At 42.4% G+C, this 23,909-nt stretch overlaps 1 protein-coding gene across 4 annotated transcripts; it reads right to left on the bottom strand.

Moving 5' to 3' along the window:
- Nucleotides 1-4,306: 4,306 nt before the first annotated feature.
- On the bottom strand, nt 4,307-23,880 carry Dg (Dystroglycan). 4 transcript variants are annotated; one of them, XR_011444553.1, is made up of 15 exons: nt 23,304-23,880; nt 13,061-13,460; nt 12,475-12,669; nt 12,282-12,413; nt 12,082-12,224; nt 11,767-11,850; nt 11,299-11,359; nt 9,939-10,691; nt 8,391-8,465; nt 7,997-8,319; nt 6,778-7,931; nt 6,514-6,714; nt 6,288-6,449; nt 5,372-6,003; nt 4,307-5,323 (listed from the first exon to the last, which is right to left on the bottom strand). XR_011444553.1 is itself a non-coding variant. In XM_017171818.3 (15 exons), exons 2-15 carry the CDS (start codon nt 13,154-13,156, stop codon nt 5,882-5,884), a joined length of 3,720 nt encoding a protein of 1,239 aa, XP_017027307.1. In that variant the 5' UTR covers nt 13,157-13,460; nt 23,304-23,880; the 3' UTR covers nt 4,307-5,881. The 4 variants fall into 4 exon arrangements, 3 of the variants coding, with proteins under 3 accessions (XP_017027307.1, XP_017027308.1, XP_017027309.1); XM_017171818.3 differs by adding an exon at nt 8,863-9,081 and having other exon boundaries at nt 4,307-6,003; XM_017171819.3 differs by having other exon boundaries at nt 4,307-6,003.
- Nucleotides 23,881-23,909: the final 29 nt, after the last annotated feature.

Genomic DNA, 23,909 nt, shown 5'->3' with positions numbered 1-23,909 from the left:
TTCAGGCATCTGTTTTTAATATCTTTTTTATATACCTATCTGACCTATCTTTGGTAATTTTTATAGTGTTTTCCAACATAAAGTTGATATTATGTAGTTGACAAACCTAAAAATACAAAACCCAGAATAAAAGGAGCTATTTCATGATAAGAATTCGATAAGAAACAACCTTTTTGACCAGGATACACATATTTAATTGCTTACATTTTCTTTAGAATGCGTAAATACAAGGAAATTAAATATGTTGGGTTTAGAAAACTGCACAATTAATAATAAAATGGAGATTTTCTTCCCATATATCTTTTAAGATTTTTCCCCAACTAGAAAATATATAAACTAGAAAAATGTCTCCAAAAATCACCCTGCTTTTCTAACAGTGTTGATGTATTTGAAGCTTCATCTTGGGAAGTGGGTATCCGGGGGTTTGTTTGTCTGAGACCGGCATTAGCGCAGCAGGTTGCCAATGTTGCCCATTGTTCCTTTTTACGCTTCGGCCCTCGTATTTATTTTGTATTGCCATTATTTTTTCGACGCTCGCTCCCGCCTTTGTCCCGTGGCAACATAATTGATTTGTGTCCGGCTCTCAAACGATTTCAACCTCGACCTGGTCCTCGTCCCTGAGCTGTTCAATTGCAGGAAACTTAAATGTATCCCCCGGTAAATGGTAAATGTAGCTACATGTGGACGGACACAAATACAAATCATGGTCGACACAAATATTTCACATCGATTTGTAACTGCTGCTGGTATGTGTGTGTTCCGGCATTTGTCACCTTTTGAGCTCTCCTGGCTGGCTCCCGGGTTTGTTTTGTGATTAATCTCAATTTGCCTGATGCCGCATCTTCAGCTCGGAATCCGGATTGGTTGTTTACACGACGACGGCAGAGTGGGTGAGGGTGTGGATTTCACTTCCAAGAAGCGAAAACATTTGATGTAATTCAAACTTCACAAACATGAAAAGACGGAGAGGGACTCCTCACTGTGGAAAAGTGTGAGAAATATTCTGGTATGGGAGAGATTGGGGTATTGCGCCTACAATCCGTTCACAGGACAAACAAAGCGGGGCGTGGCCAACACCTATTGTTTCGGACAAAAGCCAACATAAATTCCATATTCCATTCGAGCTCTAGATTTCTGCCACTATGAAAATCCCATGCACGTGTGAGTGAGCTATTTTCAATAGGGATCTCTCTCGCCTTTTGTGCCGCCCGGGATTTATTATAAGAAACATCAAGGGTGTGGCGGGCAGGGCATCTGTCCTGGCAGCATGTAAGATTATAAGTTAATTATACGCTTTGTTGTTTGTTTGGTAACTTAAAACGCAAAAAGACCAAAGTGGGTAAGGCCGAAAGTGATTATGGCCAGTGTCGCAACTTGGACCAAAGGCAGCTTGCTGTCAGCGATGACAGAGTTGGCGATAATGAGCGTTATGGCAACGCCCGTTGGCAAAGGAAAAGGACTCTCCTGCGACAGCAGCTGTTCGTTGGGGTCAGTGATAAGATCCTGCCACCCAACCCCGCAGGACAGTGAATTCCAGCAAATGAAACCGAATCTAGTTATGCAATCAAATTGTGTAATTACAGACATGTGACAAGGCACCATTTGTATTGCGTATTTAAATAGATTTATTAGTTCATTCCTTTAATGATAACAGAAGCATATAAATGAAAAACCAGAAAATAAGCTAACTTCGGCTCGCTGAAGTTTGTATACCCTTGCTGTTTGCAATTGGATTAGTATAAATCGATTCCTTTTGGTCAAATGAAGAGAAAAACTAACTAACTAACTAACATATATTTTGGATTTTAAATAACTTATATGATATAAATTATGTCGAACAAAAACAAAGTAATAACAACTTACATTAACCTATACATATTATACTTACAGTTACATTCACAGCTTTACAATTTTTCCTACATCTACCAATCGTTTCTATGGCAGCTACATATATGATATAGGTGTCCAATCCGTCTTATATAGCAGTGACAGTAGTCAGTAGATTCCCTGCAAAGTTTCATTTAGCTTAAAAACTGAGACTTTAGTTTGCGTAGAAACGGACAGACGAGCATGGCTAGATCGAGTCGGCTGTTGATGCTGATAAAGAATATATAGGGTCGGAAATGTCTCCATCACTGCGTTGCATACTTCTGACTAAAACTATAATACCCTGCAAGGGTATAATAAAACAAAGTTGAAAGATATCCCTTTGTGCAATCACTACTAGGAAATATTACTCATACGCCTTGTTGGCCAGCTAAAATGTCTTTCGCTCTACTCTGCTACAAAGCTTTAAAATCAACACAAAAGAATTTTTTGGCATAAAAATAAGACCAGCTGTCATTTTCGCCGCAACAACCACGAAAAAACCGGGCAGACAAAACATAAAAGCATTGTTTTTTGGCTAAAATTTAACTAGTTATGCAGCGTTCTATTAAGCATTCAAATCGTTGTTGTTTTGCTGGTTTGACTTTATAATTACAGCTCATATAAGCGTATTATGCTTTTGCAAAAAGTTTAAAAACCAAACTCACATACGCCAGGTACAAGCAAAAGTTCTTTGTTTTCACCGCCGCGAGCAGGTGTGTCCTGGGGGTGGCATTAAAGCTATACAAAAATCACAAAACACACACGTGCATGTGGAGGAAGAGATGCTGCTATTTACGTTTCCTAGGAAAGTCGTAAAAGCGTACAAACGAAACAAGCCAGAACTGTCGTTCCAAGCCAAACAATACAATTTGTTACCAATTAAATGACTGCATTACATAATAATAACAATAACCGTAAGGGGCAAGAACAACAATGCCAGCCACCTTAACAATATGTCCCTACATAGGAAAAAATGACTTGGATTTCTTGCATATTCCTTGTAATGGGAATAGTTCTTGAGAAATCTGATCATTATTCAGTTCTTTGAAATTAGCCTTCTAGGTGTTACCTCAGGATGTTAATATCTTAGCCTAGGAAAAGCTTCAATCAAAGAATATTTCTAGGAATTGGAAGAATTTTAGCTTAAGCTGAGACATAAGGCATTCGGGTCCTCCTCGTTGCTCCTGTTTTATAAATCCGTAAAGATGTCAACTATAACAATTAAAGAGCAACAAAGTCCTTTTAATAGATTTAACAGTTTTGACAGTTACTTTTTAATTTATTATAAGTATGCTTTTTGCTGAGCTTTGGTTATTTTAATGCTGCACAAGGGTACCCCTCTCTTTAAAATATCTAAACGCTTAATCTCTATCTAGTTACAATGATTCTTGTTTACAGATTTAAAGGGAAAAACATTCCTTTGCTACTCTTCGATACTCAGTAAGGGCACCCCTGACTTTAGCTCATTCGAAGATATGTCAAGCTAAGGCTAATTTCTTTCTGTGCATCTGCACAAACACACTCATGACATGACAATGTTCCGCTGGCGTCAACGAAGCCAAGCAAATATGTGCTTTCGCATGTGCTGGCTGGGATCTGTATTGTTTGTGTGTGTGTCAGCATGCGGCGTGTATTGGTTGTCAAAGTAACGGGAATCAATAGCTTGGTCGGGTGGGAGGGGGAAGGAGCGGCCGGGGGCCGGATGTCTTTATTAGGCGGCAAAGAGCGACAAGAAAAACAAATTTGTATTACTTCATTATGGCAATGCTTTTGATTTGACTTTTTCCCCATGCACACCCGCTTCGATGCCTTGCCAGGACTCCCTTTGATTCCATAATTTGTTAAGGAATTTCCATAAATTGAATTTTTTCCCAAATTATATATCCCTAATGGAACGTGGAAGTCGAGAGGGGCCACACAACACAAGCAATTAAAAATGAAACTCATCTGTTGCTGATCTTTTTTTTTTTTTTTTTGTATCAAAATATATATAAATGTTTATTAGAATCCCGTACATGCATACATCCTATACGGACATATAGCTATATATATATTCACGTTTAGTTATCCTCAATAATTATTATAATTATTGTAGCCGAGTGTGGTGTAAGTGTGGGTGTGACTGTGTCTCGGTCAATTTAAGCCAATGAAAATGGCAAACAGATTTGCATTTACAATAATCGATAGGCATGCACTGGAATATATGCATGTTTGCATTTAAATATACAGTAGTTTCGCTTATTTGTTGAATATATTAATTAAATGTGCAACTCGCACACACCGATTTGTATGCACAATTCTCTATTTATTTGCTTAGTTGCTTAATTGGAATTCCATTTTTATTTTATTTCAGCTCATTTACTTACTCCTGTGTGTGTTTGGTGTGTGAATGAGTGGTGTGTGGTGACGATAAATAGAAAAATAAAACAAAAATTCGTATCTTTGGCATTTTTTTATTCAAAATAAATTGATACCGTTGTTGTTGTTTGTTTGTTTGTTTGTTTGATGTTATTGCTGTTGTTTCTGCTGTTTTGCGCTATTACAAAGTACAAAATGTAAATAATTCAGCGGTTGAGCTTAATGCAAATTACACAAATTAGTTAATTATACTTAGTTTAATAGGCAATTACGTAAAAATTGGCTCTGCATATTCGGCCATTTGCGTAAAGTAATTCTTCAGTAATTCTCCTTCGGCAATTATTGCTCTTGTGTATATTTTTTTTGGGCCTGGACTTGCTACACACGATCGTATAAAATCAACTCACTATGTTTACTTCAGGGGAGGCCAGGGACAGGGACGGGACGGGACGGGTGTAGTGAAGTGTAGTAAGTACCGACCTACAGCTAGCAACTATAAACTAATGGTATTGGTATAAATTTCATGTAGAATAATCCAAAGGGAGTGTGTAAAAATCATTAAAAACTAAGTTTCTACTTTAAGTAATCCATTTTTTCGTATAAATATTTGTGTATGTGAGTGTTTTGTTGTGTTGTGTTTGGTGGATATGGTCTGGTTTTTTGTTGGTTTGTTTGTTTATTCTGTGGGAAGCACTTGTGGGCAATTAGGAATTGATTTGTCGTATTCAAACGGGCTAACTAGACTATTGGCAGCTCTATTGTGGGTTTGATTGCTTCCTAGAAACTAAAAATAATCAAAGCTCCTAAGCCTGTCCTTTGTCCCTCGAAAAAAGAAACTAAAATACCCAAACGAATGGGAAGCCAACCAGCAGCAAGTACGTAGCCTTGACTGGGCGGTCCCAGGCGAAGCTTTTGTTCGTAAATTTCCTTAAAATTTTTGATGAAATATAAACAATGCAAACAATTCAGCTTAAGCAATTTAAGCAGAAAGTCCGGCAAGCACTAAAATCCGGACAAAGGACATTCCTCTCTCCCTCTCTCTCTCTCTATTAACTTAATTAGTACAAATAGTTTTAAATGCTATGCTTTAAATGGGCTCGTGTATGTGTGTTTTGTGTGTTTTTCAAGCTGCCTAAATGCTTGCCTACTAAACTCCTCTTCTTGATGTGTGTGTTTTGTGTGTTCTCGCTTGGTATACATAGATATATATATAAATTAGGAGTACATACTAAATAAATAATATGCAGCATAGTTCATCATCGTCTTGTCGTGTGTTTAGTGATTCTCGGTTAAGCTTAGGTGTGTGTGTGTTAATTGATTGTTTCCTTCCTAATACAAAAACGTCGTCATCCAAAAAACTCCTTACTCCATCGGCTTGGCGAATACTTCTCGGCTGGGGCTCTCGCTTTTTCCCCCTTTTCAATTCGAATACAATGTCCAAAGAAACCAATTTGCACTTTGATATATACAAAAGAGTTTGCTTAGCTGCATATAACTTGTGCCGAATCGGTTAAATGTATATATATATATATATATGTATGTATATATCTATATATAGATTGTTGTGTGGTTAATACGATGCGATTGTTATTATTGTTGCTGTTTCTTCTCGTTCCTTCTGCTCATTGCTCCTCTACTTGACACTGAAGTATATTTATGGCGACACATATGGCGGTGGCTTGCGGTAGGAGGGCGTGGCCGGTGACTTCCCTCGCACCTCCCGACCGCCCACGACAACAGATGGAGGCGGCACATAATCATCCACATCGTTGTCGCCTGTAAATGAATAGAAAGGGTTTAGACTAGAGGAATATATCGAATTTTTTAATTATCGAAAAAATCAAAGTTAACGTTAAAATATCGAACTTATCGAAGAATATACGAAAATTTTAACCAAAGCAGTAAGAAATTAGTTTTTAACTTGAGATACTAGGATGTTAAGCACTACAAAACTAAAAATGTAATCAATTTTCTATTAATCGATCTATTGGAGAAAATTGATTACATTTTTGCATGGATATATCGATTTTTTCATCTATAAGATTCTATAAGATTCTTACCATTCATGTTTGAGGTATTGTAGGACGGTGGCAGCAGCGGCGGCTTCTCGTCTTTAAGTATGACGGGGCTCTTGTTGCCGATCTCGGGCTTCTCCTCGTACTCGTCCTGGAAGATGACGGGTATGCCCTTGGCACGGAAGGATTTACGCTCTTCTTCGTCGCCTGAAAAGTCAATAAAAAGAGTTATGAGTCCGACTTAAGTAGAGTTCTGAGCTGTCAGCCTTACCCAGCTCCATTTTGCCGCTCTTGTGGCGACGCCTGTGCAGGCAGCAGGCAATGATGGAGGCCACTATAATCATCACGATTATAATCACGGCGGGCAGCACAATGTTGGCCATGTATTCCTCGCTGAATGTGGACTTTGAGCTGGGCTCTTCGGGACGAGATGGTACATAGTCATTGTGGTGGATGTCTATTATCTCGGGATCTGTAAGAAAGTGAGTAAATTTAATAGAAATCCTTGAAGATGGCCTGGGTTTGTAGTCCTTACGATGACAATTGGTGCCGGGCACCGCCGAAAAGTTGGTCAAATTCAGCTCGGGGCCCAATGCCCGCTTCACGCCCTCCTTCAAGCTCATATCGCTGTTCAGGTAAACGCTCCTGGTGGCTATCAGCTCCTTCTCGGGACACCGGTTGTGCGACTTGTACAGCGATGTGTTGTAGAAGTTCACAATGGTGCCGTCTGAGTCGTGGTGCATGTTGATGGATCGGATCTGGATCTGGTTGGTGTTGGCATCGCCATGCAGCTTCGCCACACGCTCCACAAATTTGCGCTGCAGCTCGGCATTGAAGTTCTCGTGCCTGATGGCCAGATAGGCCTTAAAGTAGCCCGCGAACTCTTTTTTGGGCGCATGATTGACCACCACAACGAGGGCATCGTGGGCGCTCAGGCCGCCGCTATCCTCGGCCACCAACAGATACTCTTCGGAGCCGATGTCGCCGCCCTTGGGAATTCCGTAGAACTCCTCGTTCTTCGAGTCAAACTGAAGCCAGTGCCGCGTGCCCAGCTCCTTGTGGTCCTTGGTCTTCAGCGTGAGCGTCAGTTGATTGTCATTGGCATCGTAGAAGGTGTCCGCCGGCACCTTGAACACCAGCAGCTGGCCTACGCTGGCGTTGACGCGATCCACCTGGTTCCGCGGCATCGGCGGCACATTCTTAGCCATGTGCTGGGTGGGCTTCACGCGGGTCAGGTCCTTCTGGCAGGATCCGATCAGCTGCCCGGTTATGGACTTGATGCCCAGAGTTGGCTCCACCAAGTCGCTCAATCGTTGGGCATCCAGCCTGGCAATAATGTCGTGCAGTTCCTTTTCGGGACACTCGCTGGTCGGCAGCGTCTCGTTGAAGTAGACAAAGGTGGCGCTGTGAGGATCCTGCGCCGTCTGGCGAACTTCGCGCACCACTAACGCCGCGTTGTTAGAGTCATCCAGTGTCCTGGCCACGGCATTGATCAGCTTCAGCAGCCAGTCGATGTTGTGGCCATGCAGGTTCTCATTGATCCTCACCGCAATGGTTATCTCGTGGTTAATCGTCCTCACCGCCCGATGCTGCTGCACACTGATCTCCACCGTCTCGGTGACGCTGGCGTTGCCGGAGTCAGTGGCCGAGAGCCGGTACTGCCAACGGGACACCGCATCGTCCAGGGGTCTGGCAACAGAGAGTTGGAATAGTAAGCCTTAAGCCATAGCCTAAATGCAATTCCATCTACTTACAGGCCGTACAGCTCCTTTTTGTCGGCGTTGAACTGCAGCCAGGAGCTGGCCTTCAGTTCATGGCCATCCTTGTCCGTAAGCGCCAGCCTCAAATTGTCCTGGTCCTCGGCATCGACGAACGTATCCGGGAGCACGTGGAAGGTGAAAGCCTTGCCAGAGGTCACCGCCAGCTTCTGCAGGCGAGTCTTAATAATCGGGGGACTATTCTCCTCCGGCTGTGGTTCCAAGTAGTCCGGGGAGCTGAAGCTGCTGCTGCTACTCGAGTCCGGAGTGGCCGCTGTAGTCGTGGGCACCGAGGAAGAGGGCGTGGCCGCCGTGGACAGCTGGTAGGGAAGATATTTTAATGCTATTAGTGGAAATTCTAGGGTTGCCGGGGAAATAAATCTTTGGTTACCTCGTTATTGGCCAATCCGGCGCTCATGTTGCTACTGCTGCCGCTACTGCTACTGATGGCATCGGGTTCTCCTTCCTGGGAATTACAGGGAAATCATTAACAGTGAGATGGCTAATTGGCGACAGATGGCTCTGGCTAAGTGTCATGCTGCAAAGTCATCGGCTAAGAAGGAGAGGCAGGCAGAGAGAGAGTGAGTGTTGTTAGAGTGTTAGTGTTAGTACAACAAATACGGATACAAACGAGAGAGTGAGAGTGAGTGGACATGCAATTACCAAAGGACCTCATGCAGGAGGAGCGCTGCTTCGCTAATTGCCTGCCCTTATGTACATGCTAAGTGCATTGGCTGGAAAGCAATTTCCCCTAATTGGATCGGAGCCGGAGGTTTCGAGGGGGGTTTCTTGGTTTTGGTTTTGGGCAGAGGTGCAAATCTAGTAGGGCTTAAAGATTGCGATAGCGCTTAGCGAGATTTCACCTTCGAGCTAATCGTGCGGTGCGTGGTGGACTCTACATGAAACTCGCTCTCGCTTGTGGCTTCTGCTGCTGATGTGGCGGCGGTTGCTGCTGCTGCTCCATCTACTGTGGCTGCAGTTGCAGTTGCATTGGCAGTTGGCGTGGCTGCTGCTGCCAAACCCTCCAAATCCTCAAGGGGCAGCAGGGTGCTCAGCTCGAACTCGTTAAGCATTGTATTTGGCTGCTTTTGGTGTTTAATTTTGGTAACAGAAATAAGTGGGTGCTCTTTTTTAAGGGGGCAGGGATGGGTGAAAGCGGGCAACTGAGTCCCTGAACTACTCTATCCCTTTTTTTATACCTGGGAAAAGATCGATTCTCAAGGCATCGATTTTGATCGATCTTTTAGAAAACAACATCGATTAAATCGAAATAAAGATTGTAAATTTTTAAATTCAACGAGATAAAAAAAACACTTTTCAATGAATAAAATAAATATAAATAAAGGTTGAATAAATATGATAGCTTATTTAAAGTTTTAGGTACATCGATTGTTTCAAAAACGAATCGATGAATCGATTAAAATCGATGTTGGCATCGATTTTTCCCCTGTTCTACCTATTTCCTTACTACAAGTTACAAGTACGTTTGTGTTATATTCAATATACATCTAAGGTTAACTCTTACAGTCTACAGCCTTCTACTCTCAGGATTTACACAAAAGGGGATTGCTGACTCTTTAGCATCCTTTTATGAAAACTTGATGTATGTACACTTATCTTTACAACTATTTATCTAACATTTATGGCTCCAACTCCACTAAAAGTCTCTTACAAACATGGAGTGGAGTCCTGCTGGCTTTTTACGAGTTGCTACATTTACACAGGACAAAAGCCAATAAAACACAATATCAATATAAAAATATATATGTACAGAGTCGGAGGAGATATAAAGCTAAGCTAACTCCTGAGGTGAGACAACGTTTTACATGTGACAACGACAGACAGGAGACAAGGACACGGTACACGGCACACATACAGAGAGAGAGAGGCGGAAGGACACTCGTTCGTACACTCACACACACAGAAGCGACATCATTACCTTTGGCGATTCAGACAGTGTCGTGGTTGTTGTTGCTGTTGATGTTGCTGATGTTGTAGTCGAGATTGTTGCTGTAGTGCTTGTAGATGTAGTTGTTGTTGTTGGTTGAGTGGCCTGGGATGGAGATGTGGATGAGGATGGGGATGATGATGGGGCGGATGGAGATGGAGATGATGATGATACAGCAGCAGCAGCAGAGGAGGTTGTTTGGATGTCTAGCTCTGTGGGCGTGGCTGTGGGCAAGGAGGAGGAGGTATGAGGGAACGAGGGCACCGAGGACGAAGCCTCGCCAGCTGCAATGGACGACGACGACACCGAAGAGGTGGCATCATAGGGCGAGAATGGCTGCTGCTTATGTTCTGTTTCAGAGGCGGGCACCGATGGCGCCAGCGTGGGAGCCAAGGCCTCCTCCTCCACATCGACGGCCGAGTCCACCTGAATTGCATTCTCCTCCAAGTAACTGGGCTTTACCATCTCCGAAGACGACGTCGTGGTCGTGGCCGCCTTGCTGGTGGTCTCCTCCTGCGGTATCTCTACTGCCAGCGGAACTCCCAACTGCTGTAACTCCACGTCCTCCTCGTCGTCACCATCCTCGGCTACGCCCAGAACGGGCAGCTCCTTGATATTCTTCGTGTTCTCAATCGTCTTGCTGATCACCGACTCCAGCTTGGATACGCTCTCCTCGATCTCCTCTTGGACATTCGGCACCAATGGCACGGCCGACGAGGAGATAGACTCGGGCGACACCTCCGACTTTTGGGTTAGTTAGTGAGTCGAGTTTTTTTGGTTAGTTTTCGAGGCGATTTCGATTGTGGGTGGTGGTGGGTTTACATATTACACATTAACACAATGAGACCGATCGATCGGTCGATCGAGTGATCGATATACACAGACAAGGGTGTGTGAGAGAACGGAGGGAAGATAGCAAAAAGAGAAGAGAAAATACGTAAACACCGTATGATGAATTATAGTTATATATTGTAGTGTAAATGGGGTTGTGTGTGAGCGTTTCATTTAAATGCATGGGTGGTGTGCTGTTTTTGTTGTTGTTGTTGAATGTTATATATGGTATAATATCCAATTTGCTGTTATTAACAAAGTGCAGTAAACAAACAAAGAACCAAAGGCCTTTCCGGAAATCAAAAACGATAACGCATCTCTAGACGCGATCCATACAGATCCACACACAGGTAGTACATACATATGTCAGCATGTGTGGTTAACCAACAAGTATGAACCGCAGGTATTCTCATTTAAACGTATGTATCAGATAAAGAAAACACCCAGAGAAGAACCGAAACAAATATATATATGGTGGAATAACTGAATGGGAATAAAAAGCCTGGGCCTCAACACTTACCGCTCCATGATGATGACGATGCGCATGCGTGGTCACCGCCGGAACTTCCGTGCTGGGCTCTCTAAAAAAGAAATAACAAATATTAGTAATCAGATTGGAATTGGGAATGTATAACGAAAAGGAAATTCTGATAAGATATATCGGCAGAAATATAGCACTCATAATGATATCGAAAACAGCATTTACATTGATATATAAAAATTTTAAATATTAAAAAATAACGCAATAACGCAAAATGTTATTTAACTTATCTCTTTTTCGATACCGAATATTAAAATATCGATTATATATCGACTTTAATAACAATATTTTCTGACAATACTAATAAAAGTTATGTGACACATCCAAGTGAGGAAAAACGTTATTTAATTTATATCTTTTCCAAATAAATATATCGACAATCAATATCAATATTTTCCGCCATTACTAATCAAAGCTATGTGACATATCCAGGTGAGTGAAACTTACGCAACTTCCTCTTCGTCATCTCCGTAGTCGTAGTCATCCTCGTCAGCACCAGAACCCTCAGACTGGCGTCGCTTGCGGTTCGATCTGGGAGTTGAAAGAACGATTGGCGTTATCGACATGCTCAAGGGAGTTGTTACCAGTTCATTGCATTCTTAAGAGTACATTAATAAATATGTATGTATCCGTTAAGGGAAGCTTCAAGAAATGCTCTTATCAATAAAATAATAACTTCAAATAAACTCTATTAACATAATAAAAACAGCAAATAACTTTCATAAGAATTTCTCCTTAAGTAGTAATTTTTCTTCGCCTTACCGCGACTTCAATTCCTTTCGCCAAATAAACCAAAGGCCAAAGTTCTCCTCCGTCAGAGCACCAATAGTGCCGTCCTTCACCTGGTGGGCAATCTGCTTAGCAATCGGTTCACCCATCACAAAATAGCTTGGACCACAGCCGATCTGGAGGTAAAATCAGGTAATTAAAACAAGTAAAAACGAAAAATAGCATATACAAACCATGAAACTGGCGCGTCCTAGACGGCGATTCAGGGTCTCGATATTCTTGTTGCCCTTGCCTCCCTTTCGCATGGCCAGCTTGTGCATGATCTTCAGCTCACGCTTCGACACCGAATCCAGGGAAATGAATTCCTAAATAGAGAACATTTTTTTAAGCATTGCTTTGTCTCAAAATGTGACTCTTGAAGCTCACCTTTGGGATGGCAAAGAACTTGGCCAGCTTGGCCTGAACATGGGCTCGCTTGGTGGCCGTCAGCTCGCTCCAGTCGTGCTTCTTCAACAGCAACGAGAGCACGATCTCGCTGTGTGTATTTTGGCAGCTCATTAATTCCGTGACATACGGATCCTGCTTGTAGGCGGGCACATCCTTGGGCTCAATGACAGGAACCTGAAAGGAAAATAAATTAAATTCAATACAGAATGTTTTTGGTTTTCCTATATTTCTAGAAAGACCAAAGAATTTATGGCATATCGAACAGCGTTTCATTATGTCTATTTGTGTACTTGAAATCTATTTGGCCCGGAAATTCTTTCCAGCAAACAATGCAAAAATAAAGTAAAAATAGATTTAAGCAAAAGCATGACTGCTGTCCAAGCATTAACTTATCGCGACGGCAATCTAATCTCTCATTCGACCGGCGACTGTATAATTGAAATGAAAAATTCCATGCATCATCAATCACAATTACCAGTCGCCAGGGAGACGTTGACGCTGACCCAACTGGGAGACAGAGCGATATGATCGGCGGGAGAATGCTCCAATTACCACTGCTACTCACCTGGGAGTCGTTCACATTGAAGTCCCGCTCGGCGAGCACTAGATGTGCTGCTATGGCCAGGAGCAGGAGCACCGAATGGCACCGTGGCAATCTCATGTTCGATACGAACGTTGCCCGATATGTGTCAGTTTAGTATGAATGCGTCGAGTGTCCAAAAGAATGCAGTTTCGATTTCGGACGAAACGAAATCCAATGCGGCAGTCGTGGGCTTTGGTTTCTCGCTTCTCGAGTTGAGTTTCCCTCCTGGGTTTTCGCTTTCGTTTCGTTTGTGGAGAGTGGCCGAGCGACAGAGAAAGAGAAGAGAAAGGGGATATGGCTGTGGCAGCGTTTGCAGCGTTTACATCATCTGCTTCGTTAGCAGCGCCTTCGTAGTCGTTGTCGTCATCGCCTTCAGCATCATCTGCAAGTAGTGGAAATTGTGGGAATATTATTAAACATATTTTATGGCACAAGGTCCCCGGGGGGAGGAGCAGTGCAGCTGGGTGCGATGATATGGCCTATGCTAATTAATTGCCGGCTGGGTTCGGTGACCCAAACCCCAATTTGAGCTGTGAGCCTCAAACTTCGAGCATTTGTGTTTATGTTGCTGTAACTTTTCCTCCACCGACCGACCAGTAATTAACATAAACAACTGTCAAGTGTTGTTGTTTTTCCTGTATTTGGGGGGAAAATTAACGCTTGATTAACGTGATGCACATGATCTTTTCGGTAATTGGAAAGAGAGAGACTCCAACAAACACCCAAACCGAACGAGCGAAGAAATTGGGAAAGTCCAAGCCGAAAGGGGCACTTAATTAATGCTGATAAATGAAAGAGAAAACTCGGGGAGACAATTGCCATTTGATTATGAATTATTTAGTCTAATTTTGATCTTAATTGCTTGTTTATTTGGCCGGTTTTTGAATTAATAATGGAACAATTAGAACGGCTTTCCCACTTCCCAATGCCCAATCGCCCCATTCAATTACCGAGCTGAACAATGCACTCCGTTGAGAACTGAACATCGATTTTGAATCAGAATCAGTCTTTCCCCTTTCATCTCGGACCACTTCACAGAATAATTCCCATAAATTTGTTAATCCCTCATTGGGCATTATGGCATCCCCATTTTCCGTTCGTTTCCATTTTCCGAAGCTCGGAAGGCTTATCATCGCCGCCGCCGCGTCGACTATTTATAGCTTTCAGCCACTCCCCAAATAACTCCTCCGATAATCATTCAACGCAGGCATTATCGCCTGAACATCGCCAACCCTTGTCATCTTCCTCCGGTCAAATGAGGCGGAGAGCTCCAATGCTGTGTGTGTGTGTGTTGGGGACACTGAAATTGGAGCACAATTGCACAAGTTGCAGCATTCCGGACCGGGCCGAATGGGGTTAACGTTTGTGACTTGCAATAAAGAAAACAGCATAAAATGTGCAGAGGGAAATGAAGCGCATGGGAATGCCTTTAATTGAGACATTAAATGTGCGACAAAGCAACAGAGAGAGCGGGAGAGTCCGGCGCTGGAAATCGATATCAAAGGAATGCCTTCTGCTACGAAAATTCCATCACATGAGACAGAGGACAGGAGTTATTGAATGCCATAAATAATGGAAAATATAATTGCTTATGCATGCGCAACTAAAATATCATTTGTTTTTCCATCGCCCAGCGCTGCCAGTATTTGTATTTGTATTTATTTATTTGCAGCCTGCTTTCTAGTTAAATTTAATTGAAGACCTCCGTCGTCTCCGTGGAGACCCAGCTGGAATATCAAATGAGAAATGGGAAAAGGAGGAGCCGGCCGGAGACCCAAGTGTCAGGCGGCGGCAATATGCCACCGATATGTGCCAGCGTATATGAACTTAAAATGCAGCCAAGCATGCCGGGGCCATCAGTCGTTCGTTATACCCCATGAACACCTCACACCCCGCCGGAGCAGCCCAGCCCGACCCCTTCCTTTTTCCTTGCTCTTTGGCATGAATGAGAATGAGTCTCCTCTGTTGCGTATTTGTTGGCTATGCAAATGAATTAGCATTGCGCCAAATGCAAAAAACCAAAGAGCCATTGGCACGGGATGCGGGGCCCAGTGGGTCCCGGAGAAATGAGAGAACATAACTTAGCACAGGCGGAGCACAGAAACAAGTTTTTCTCTTCTGCCTCTGAATGCATCGGTTCAGATAAGAGTTGGGACCACACCACAGCTGGGCTCGGAGTCATGGAGCCAAAGCTGGTGGTTCACTGGTGATGCCGCCTCTCCAGTGGGGTTGAGGGTCAGCTCATAAATTGAGCCGACACAAAGGCAAACTAATAAAGGTACAAGAACAATATAGAAACCGCCATGATGATGAGGAGTATAGGATGACGACGATGAGCTTAGTGGTTAGGCTGCACTGAGCAAACACCCAGACATTGTTTTAAACCAGCGATGGGCACGAGATCTAACGGTTTGAGCAGCAGCTCGCTGAAAAAAAAAAAAACAAGAACAACCCCCAGCGTCGCGAAGCGTCGCACCCACGCGACACACAGAATGTGCGAGCCGAGAAAATACACTGACAAAAACTTTTTGAGTAGATCAATATCTTCAGCCATTTTTGCGTGCATTTATGTCCGCCTAAGAAAAACGACTGCAAAAAAAATCCAATCTTTTTTCTTTAGTGCAGAAGTCAACGCCAGCCGCACAATTCCCTTTAAAATTGTTCTTGTTTTTGGGACGATGTGCGAGTTCGGGTCGCTTGTGTTTTGTTGTTGCAAACTCGGGATCGCGGCGATGGGCTCGCTACCTGCGCCAAAGGTCAGTGTGGTTGTTTTTGTAAATCTTCACGGTTCGCTGGTCGCGAGCACTGCACTTGTGCGTCTGCAATTGTGCGACATGCTGGCGCCTCCGAAAAAAGATAACGGTTTGAGCAGCGTGAGCAAATTGAGCCACTGCGTGCCCATCGCTGTTTTAAACAAATCGAATAGTTTGTAGTGAGGCAATATTCCAGCTATTATTATCAAAACCTTATCACGCTTAGAATTCAGCCTTAGGCCATAAATCAAGATTGTTTCAATCTTCAAATGTACACCCGAAAACATAATTGAACAAGGGCGATAAAGAACAAATCAATTTAAAACTATAACGATAAATTTTATAAAATTTTGTGAACTTGGGCTTGTAGATTAAAACGCCTTTTTTTTTGTGATAAACAAATCACCCTGGAAGCCTGGAGACTTCCTTCACAAGTTGTTTTTTTCTTTTGAGGATGAACGCTCTAACTCAAGTTCTACAGAATATTTTTAACTTACAAATTATATTTATAATGCCGTTATATGTGTTAATAAATGTTAAGAAACTTGAAGCTCTAGATATTTACTGGTTGTAGGAAAAAAAATCGTAACAAACCTCTAAAAAAAAATAGGTAGTCACATGGGATGACCCCCTAAGGATATATAATGGTTTCAATAAAGGAAAGAGTGTTTTTTTAAAACTCTAAAAAAGGTTTTAATATTAACAAGAAAGGAAGCTAACTTCGGCACGCCGAAGTTTGTATACCCTTGCAGATATTATTTCATTACATTTTACCTATACTTATTATGTTTACAGTTTGACAGTTACAGTTTTGCATTTCCAGCTTTACATTTTCCCTACATCTACCGACCGTTTATATGGCAGCTATATGATATAGTTGTCCGATTTTTTTTAAATTTATCCCAAAATTCTAGAATAATAAAATAAGCTTATATCCCGGAGTAGATGAAAATACGTTGAAAAACAACGAATCTATAATTTTTTTTCTATTAATTTCCCGATCGTTCCTATGGCAGCTATATGATATAGTCGTCCGATTTTCATAAAATTTTTACCAAAATTTCGAAATAATATAAAATGGCCATATCTAAAAAATGGTGCATAAATGTTAAAAAACAGCAAAGTTATAATTATTTTTCTAAAAATATATCGAACATTTGTATGGCAGCTATATGATATAGTCGTCCGATCCGGCCCGTTCCGACATATATAGCAGTGAGAGCATATAGAAGACTATATGCAAAGTTTCATTGAGATAGCTTTAAAACTGAGGGACTAGTTTGCGTAGAAACGGACAGACGGACAGACGGACAGACGGACATGGCTAGATCGACTCGGCTGTTGATGCTGATCAAGAATATATATACTTTATAGGGTCGGAAACGTCTCCTTCACTGCGTTGCAAACTTCTGACTGAAATTATAATACCCTGCAAGGGTATAAAAACACAAATTACCATTTATGATTAAGGAAACATTTATGTGTAGGCACAATATATTTCCTTATTTTAAAATAAAGAAGACCTGAAGCTTGTTGTATTCCATCTCTATAATATATTCTGTGCTAGGGAAACCCTTTCTTCCAGTGTCATGCCACTTCGCCCACGCATAGAGGGCTTTTCAAGTGGGCCGCCTTTATATATCGCCTGTAGCAGTCCCAGTCCCAGACCCAGTCGTTGCTGTTTGGTATTAATGTGATTAGAGAGAGGCCTACTTTTAGAGCCGGCACTTTGCGGTGCCATCTACTATCTCCACTCCACTCATTTTGCCTCTTCCCGCGGGCAATTAATTATCTCAGAGGTTGCCCCCAGCTCGGTTCAGTTCAATTAGCCTTGGTTAACACACACACACACACCAAAGAAAACGCTGGCCGTTAAATACACACAAGGTGGCTTCAGCATCATCTCCTCCGTTTTCTGTTTTCCGTTTTCCGACTACGTGACACAAAAGATGTTGATTCTGCAGCGGCGGCAGTTGCAACAAAGAAATTCTTTCATCGCAGAATGCAGCGACCGCATAAACAAATTTATTTTCATTTTCACTGCACCCAGACTTGCGTGCAATGCCCAAAGATATAGTGAATACATATGTATCAGTCTTGCATGTATTTATTTGCCGACCCAAACTTCTTTTTTATATATATCTTTTTTGGCACTGAATCCGAACAAGAACTCTCCGCAGCTGAGGCGTGATTCGAATGCAAAATGTTTGCGGATACATTAAGTTTGCCACTTTGCCAGTCACTTTATTTACGATCATTTTGAATCGAAAGCACTAACGGCCTAGGGCAATAATCCCTATCAAGATAAGATAAAAACAGGTCTATTTCCGAACCCATATCTCGGTCAAAACTTGTTTCTTTTGGGTTATTTAAGTACAACAATATATTTAGCAAATTGGTAATTAAAAACTCTGACCTAGTATAACAAATGATCTTTAAGAAACTACGATATCTTCCAATAAATCAGTTTGTCATGTAATCCAGACTACAAATAAATCTTTCATGGTCTGTACATTTTCTGAGAACTCTTTTTAGATCCTATCACTTATATGTTGAACTCAAATCATAAGCTGGCTTCTCGTAGCTTGTACTTTTTCTATACTTTTTGATGCTGCTCTCTGGAACAACAAGAGTATTTCATCTTCAATTAGCTTTCAATGTTGTTTTCCTCTTTTCACGTATTAATTCGGTTGGTTTTCTTCAGAAATAATAAACCGCAATTGTTCCATATGCCGGCTCCATATCTCTCTCTGGTGCTCCGTGTGCTTTCTTTCGCCACCAGTTCATCCACCCCTTCTTCTTCTCCGCCAGTGCGCCCCACAGGGAACCCCCTTTTCGGGGCAGCTTTAATTAATTTGATTCGCCGCACTGGGCGCACAATTCCGACGATGAAAACGATGGAGCCGCGACGACGACGACGACGAAGTCTCTGGGGATGGGATGGCTAGCCCTGGACTAATGGATTGTTTGCCGCTTGTATTTTGTTTACGATGCTGGCCGATTGAAAAATTGTTATACATATTCTGCCGCTGCTCTATGAGTACGAATTTTATGTACATATGCTCTCGCTTGACCCACAATATCTTGTCGTTGGAAATAGTCTTATTGAAATATGCTTTGTTGCACGCATCGTCAGTGAACTGGAAACTGAAAAATCGGGCAGGGAAGGCAACGGAGTGGGGAGTCCAAAAAACAAAACTCTATACAGTGGAAAGCAGGCCATGCAATTACCAAAAATAGCCCAAAAGACTCTCGGCTCTCCTCAATCAACGCCACGCATCAGCTCTGAGTTTTTTGGGGCCGGGCTGCCTGCAATGGGATATTTGGGCTGGTCACGAAAGGCGTGTCGCATTCTGGCTTTCAAAAATACAAAAAATAAAATCCAGCGCTACAGCAAGAAAAAACAATTTTATAATGACTTCAGCAAAAAAAGTTGAAACAAAACCTGTGGGGGGAAAACTAAATGAGAAGGAAAACGAATTGGAAAAACGTTTCCCAAAAGTTGTTTGTTGATTCTTTGAATTTATAGGCAAACAAAAGTGTTTGGAAGCTCCTCGTTAAAGAAAGGCTTTATACTATAAACTGATTTATTTACTAGTTCGTTACACTATTGAAGAAATTATACGAAAGCCTTTAGATATTATTGCTTCTTAGGTTTAAAAATGTATAACATAGATTTCACAGAAATGTTTATCTAAGTGAATTTATTACTTAATCTTCAAGCTTGTTGTGCCTTCCTTTCGCAAAATAGAAATTATAGAGCTCCCCAAATATTTACAATTTCGAAATGCCCCAGTGATGTCATGTCTGTGGGATCTTATGACTTTATTTCCAGTCTTCTTTAGACGTTTCTTTTGTGTATATAATAACGAGCTGAAGAATGAGCTGGAAAGTGCGACACATGGCGAGCATTAGCATGGCTTTCCCAGATAGTGTTACTGTCCCTCAAAAAAATTAAGATATGATAACAGTTACGGTTAAGTCAGTCGGGAGATATGCATATCAGATAAGCCAGTATAAAAAGAAGGTAGCCCGCAATCGAGGTAGCTGAGGTGTAACCCAATTTCCGGCACATTGCCCAAGAGCCCAATGGCCCGTGGTAAGCGCTGGGAAAGCGCCAAAAAAGGTGTTAAGCCGATCCAAAATCCCAGCTACGTGAGTGGAGCACACACGATGCACTGGGGGACAATAAAAAAAAAAAGTAAAAGGGGGTTGCCATGGCGGCTGCACTCGCTGACACAGATGCGCCCATATATATCGGTTATTCATAGAGTTTAATTGGTTGTAATTAGGGTATGACGACGACAACGACGACGACGATGATGATGAAGACCAATTTGGTGATATGCATAATTGAAGTGGGCTGCAATCCGATTTCCAATTAAGACAAACAAACCATGACAAAACGACGCCTAAATTGGATAACAACTAAATGCGAACAAAGTCAGAGTAATTGTGCTCTAATGTAATTTGATTAGAAATCACGTGGCAATTATCGCTTCAGCGAAACTTAAGAAGTTCCCAGAATTTAATGCATGCTGAGTGGAGAAGGAGTGTGGAGAAGCCGGTGGTACGGGGCAATGATCTGCGACCCAGTATACTGCACCACACTGCGGAAAAAGAGTCAAAGGTAATATTCTATATAATTTATTAAAAGCTTATTTGTTTTTGGATGTTATTGGAATTGTTTTACTAATATGTTTATGTTTTTTTCGTTCTTAATGTTAAGTACTTTGGCTATAGTGGCTTGAAAAATTAACTCTTAACCTCTTTTGACCATCTACATACCATAAGTACAAACGAAAATTATAGAGTGTGTTTTACGGAAGCTAGATGCCTTTTATGGAACCTTTATTAAAGGTGCTTAAAAAACTGGAAAAAATAAAAGGTCACCCCATAAAATGTTTGCTAGAAAACCTTCCGTAACAGGAAACAATTCTCTAGTTTATTTATATCTTATTAAATTATACAAGAACATGTAAATTGAATAAAAAAATAGTCACATTATAATAAAACATGGTTGTTTACAGCTTTCTAGGGTCTAAAACTTTGACAGTATTACAATAGTATCGTCATGTTTAAGAAACTCAACTGTATCCCCGATTTCGACCTAACTTTATTTGCAGTGCAGCGAGTTTGTGGAGTCACAGCAAAAATATTTTTGCGTGGGGCCAACGACGTCTGGTAATAATACTTGATACTCGCGCGGACATGAGGACTGGAAGACGTTTGGAGACTTGGGAGCAAGGAAGGGCTGGGTATAAAAACTGGTGGGGGGACAGGCATCAGCCATCCGCCATTTTGGCCAAATGGCGGCGGTGGCGTTGGAGTTGCATTTGCTGCTGTTGTTGTTGGGAGCCATGTGCGGAGTTGCCAAGAGTTGCGATCAAATGCGCTCCAAAGATCTCTTGCATGCATAATGACGATGCCCTGTGTGTCTGCGTTGTGTATTTCTGCCTGCTGTCGCCGATGTTTCGTAAAATTGTGTGTGCTTACAGTAAGAACAACAACAACATAAGCAAATGCTAAAAACAAACACACAACGCAATGCCTTAAAGTTCAAACCTCTCACTCGCACTTATCCACACTGGCGCATACACAGAGGCGTTGATGAAGACGACAGCAGATACAACAACAACATCAACAACGATCCATTGCCGGCGGGTTGGAATTGGACAGCTGCCGCCAAGATAGATAGATACTTGTATTCCGGCTGGCCTGGCCCAAGTATTTTTGTACTTTAACGGGCCATGGAGAAGCACAGGCCAAAAAGAACAGCCACCGAAAACAGAGAAAAGAAACAGGCAACGAAGGTTCTACACTCTACAAAAAGATTCGATTAAAGAAGAGTTATAATGGAAGTTGCAAAAGCGTAGGTCTAACTAGAATCCTTCCAGGGGAAGGTGAATTACTCATGTGAAGGATTGTCGACAACTGGAAAGAAATGGATCGTGGAAGATTATAAGAGAGAAAAGAGGACGAAAAAGAACTTATTTTTGGACTGGATGCGGAAGAGAAAAAGATAGGGTGTTTAACATTTAACCCACCCAAAAGACCCACCAACTTCCAGATGCGAAACAGAAACAGACATCTCTTTTTTTAATCAGGGAAACAGCGGGCGCGAGAAGGGTCTCTTCTGCACTTGACACGCAATCCGGGGCAGCGTTGGCTCACTCCTTCACATAACCACTTCCCCCAACCAGGCCCAACCGACCGACCTACCGCCCTCATCGTTAGGCCAGCAACAAATTGACGCAATCTGATTAAAAACGCATCAAAATAAAACAAACTGGTGGTCAGGGGGGGAAGCGACAACCTATGCTAAACGCTCGTAAAAGTAATTTTGTTGCCCCAAACTCACACACAGAAAGACACACGCACGCGGAAAACGCCACTCACGCACACTAGACCTCTCGTCCTCCTCACACACACAGAAACATAATTTAGGGGTGCAGGCGGAAGCGAAAAAGGAAACACTAGAGCTCTTAAAACAGCCGTCGTCCCCTTTTTGCGTACGCAGCATCCGCAAAAGAGTGCCAAAAACTGAGTGGTAATGCCGGGGATTTACCACAGTAAAGCCTCGCTAGGTGTGGACGCAGAGGACAATCATCGATCGGAGAGATACTTTATTTGTAAATTAACAAAAAAGTTTTAAAATATATTGGTTTATTATAAAAATCAAATTGTCCTCTATCTTTTCCAGTCACCAAAAGGCTCTTATTGAGTCTTAACTGGAACTCGTCCTACCCATTCCAGGTTCCACTGTGCTGGTGTATTGGTACCGTATATGACCGAAAATCACGGTGCGGGCGGAAACTGAGTGCCGTCATCAAAGTACAAACACACACACATCCATTCAATCACACGGGGGAAAGAGAAAGATAGAAAGGGGCAGACAGATGAAGTCAGCCGCCTGCAGAGGGAGATAGAGGAGAAAGGTGGAGAGAAGGGAAGGAGCAAGCGTAAACTGGCAGCTGCCCAACAGACGCATCCGGAAAAAGTGTCCGCTAAAATCATTTGTTAAGTGCGGTGGCCATGACAACTGGAGTCCTGCTGGTCAGATTTTCCAGCCTCGATTTTTTCGTCTCCCTTGCTCTGTTGCCACACACATATGCACGTACTTCCATCAACATCATTGTCGGCATCCAGCACCAGCAAACCGAACAAGAACAACAACAACAACGGCAGTGTGCAGCCTCCCATTCTACGGCCCCCTTTCCCTGCTCATCCTTCGTTCGCTTCCGTGTTTCGAAATTCAATTTATGTATACTTTATGGTGCCGCAGCCGGCTCCCCCATTTGTGGAGCCCAGTGAGGCGGAGAAAATTGTAAGTTCAGGAAAATCGATTTTCTTGTTGTATATTTGTTGCCGTTCTCTCATTTTTGTTTTTTTTTTCGTCCCGCGGCAGACAGGGCTAATTGGTGTTGCTTTTTCTGCGACCGTAGCCAGTTGCAGTTGCAGTTTGCACTCACCTCGTTGCGCTATTTCGGTTGCTCCGGATTCGGGAATCTCCTTTGGGCGAAATCTCTTTGGGCCACGGAAATCGCGTCCAGGGAGAGCGACAGAGATGCGACACTCACTTGCTCACTCACTCACACTCTCACGCACAACTGCTGCAGCAGCAATGTTTCTCTTCACTTGCAGCACTTTTTTCCGTCACACAATTCACCTGCAATTCGCACGAGCTTTCCGCGACTTTTTTTCGATGCAATGCTTGGACTATAAATGCAACTGGCGATGCCTCACATGCTGCATATTTTTCGCTAGCTTTTCACTTTTTCCTTTGCAGCGGAATTGGGAGCAGAAAACAAACTCGGCCGAAAAACCGCAGCGAGTTGTTGTTGGCAGAGGAGTAGTGTGACCGCGACTGAGGCCACGAAATATACCGCTGCGGGAAATATACCGATGTGCGGCCGCCACAGCTGTTTGCGCTGCAGTGCTAGAGATGCGTGAAATCGTTTCGAGAGTGATTGTATTTTTGTTAACAATCTCTTTAAATATTTCGATTTCCGTAGTACTTCTATAAATATCCATAAGAAACCCTTGTTTTAGCACATCATTAATAATAAGCTTTTATA

Source organism: Drosophila kikkawai, chromosome 2R, assembly GCF_030179895.1.
Source record: "Drosophila kikkawai strain 14028-0561.14 chromosome 2R, DkikHiC1v2, whole genome shotgun sequence".
Classification (NCBI taxonomy): domain Eukaryota; kingdom Metazoa; phylum Arthropoda; class Insecta; order Diptera; family Drosophilidae; genus Drosophila; species Drosophila kikkawai.
Note: the sequence above shows the minus strand (reverse complement) of the source record. Positions and strands in the feature narration are given on the sequence as shown.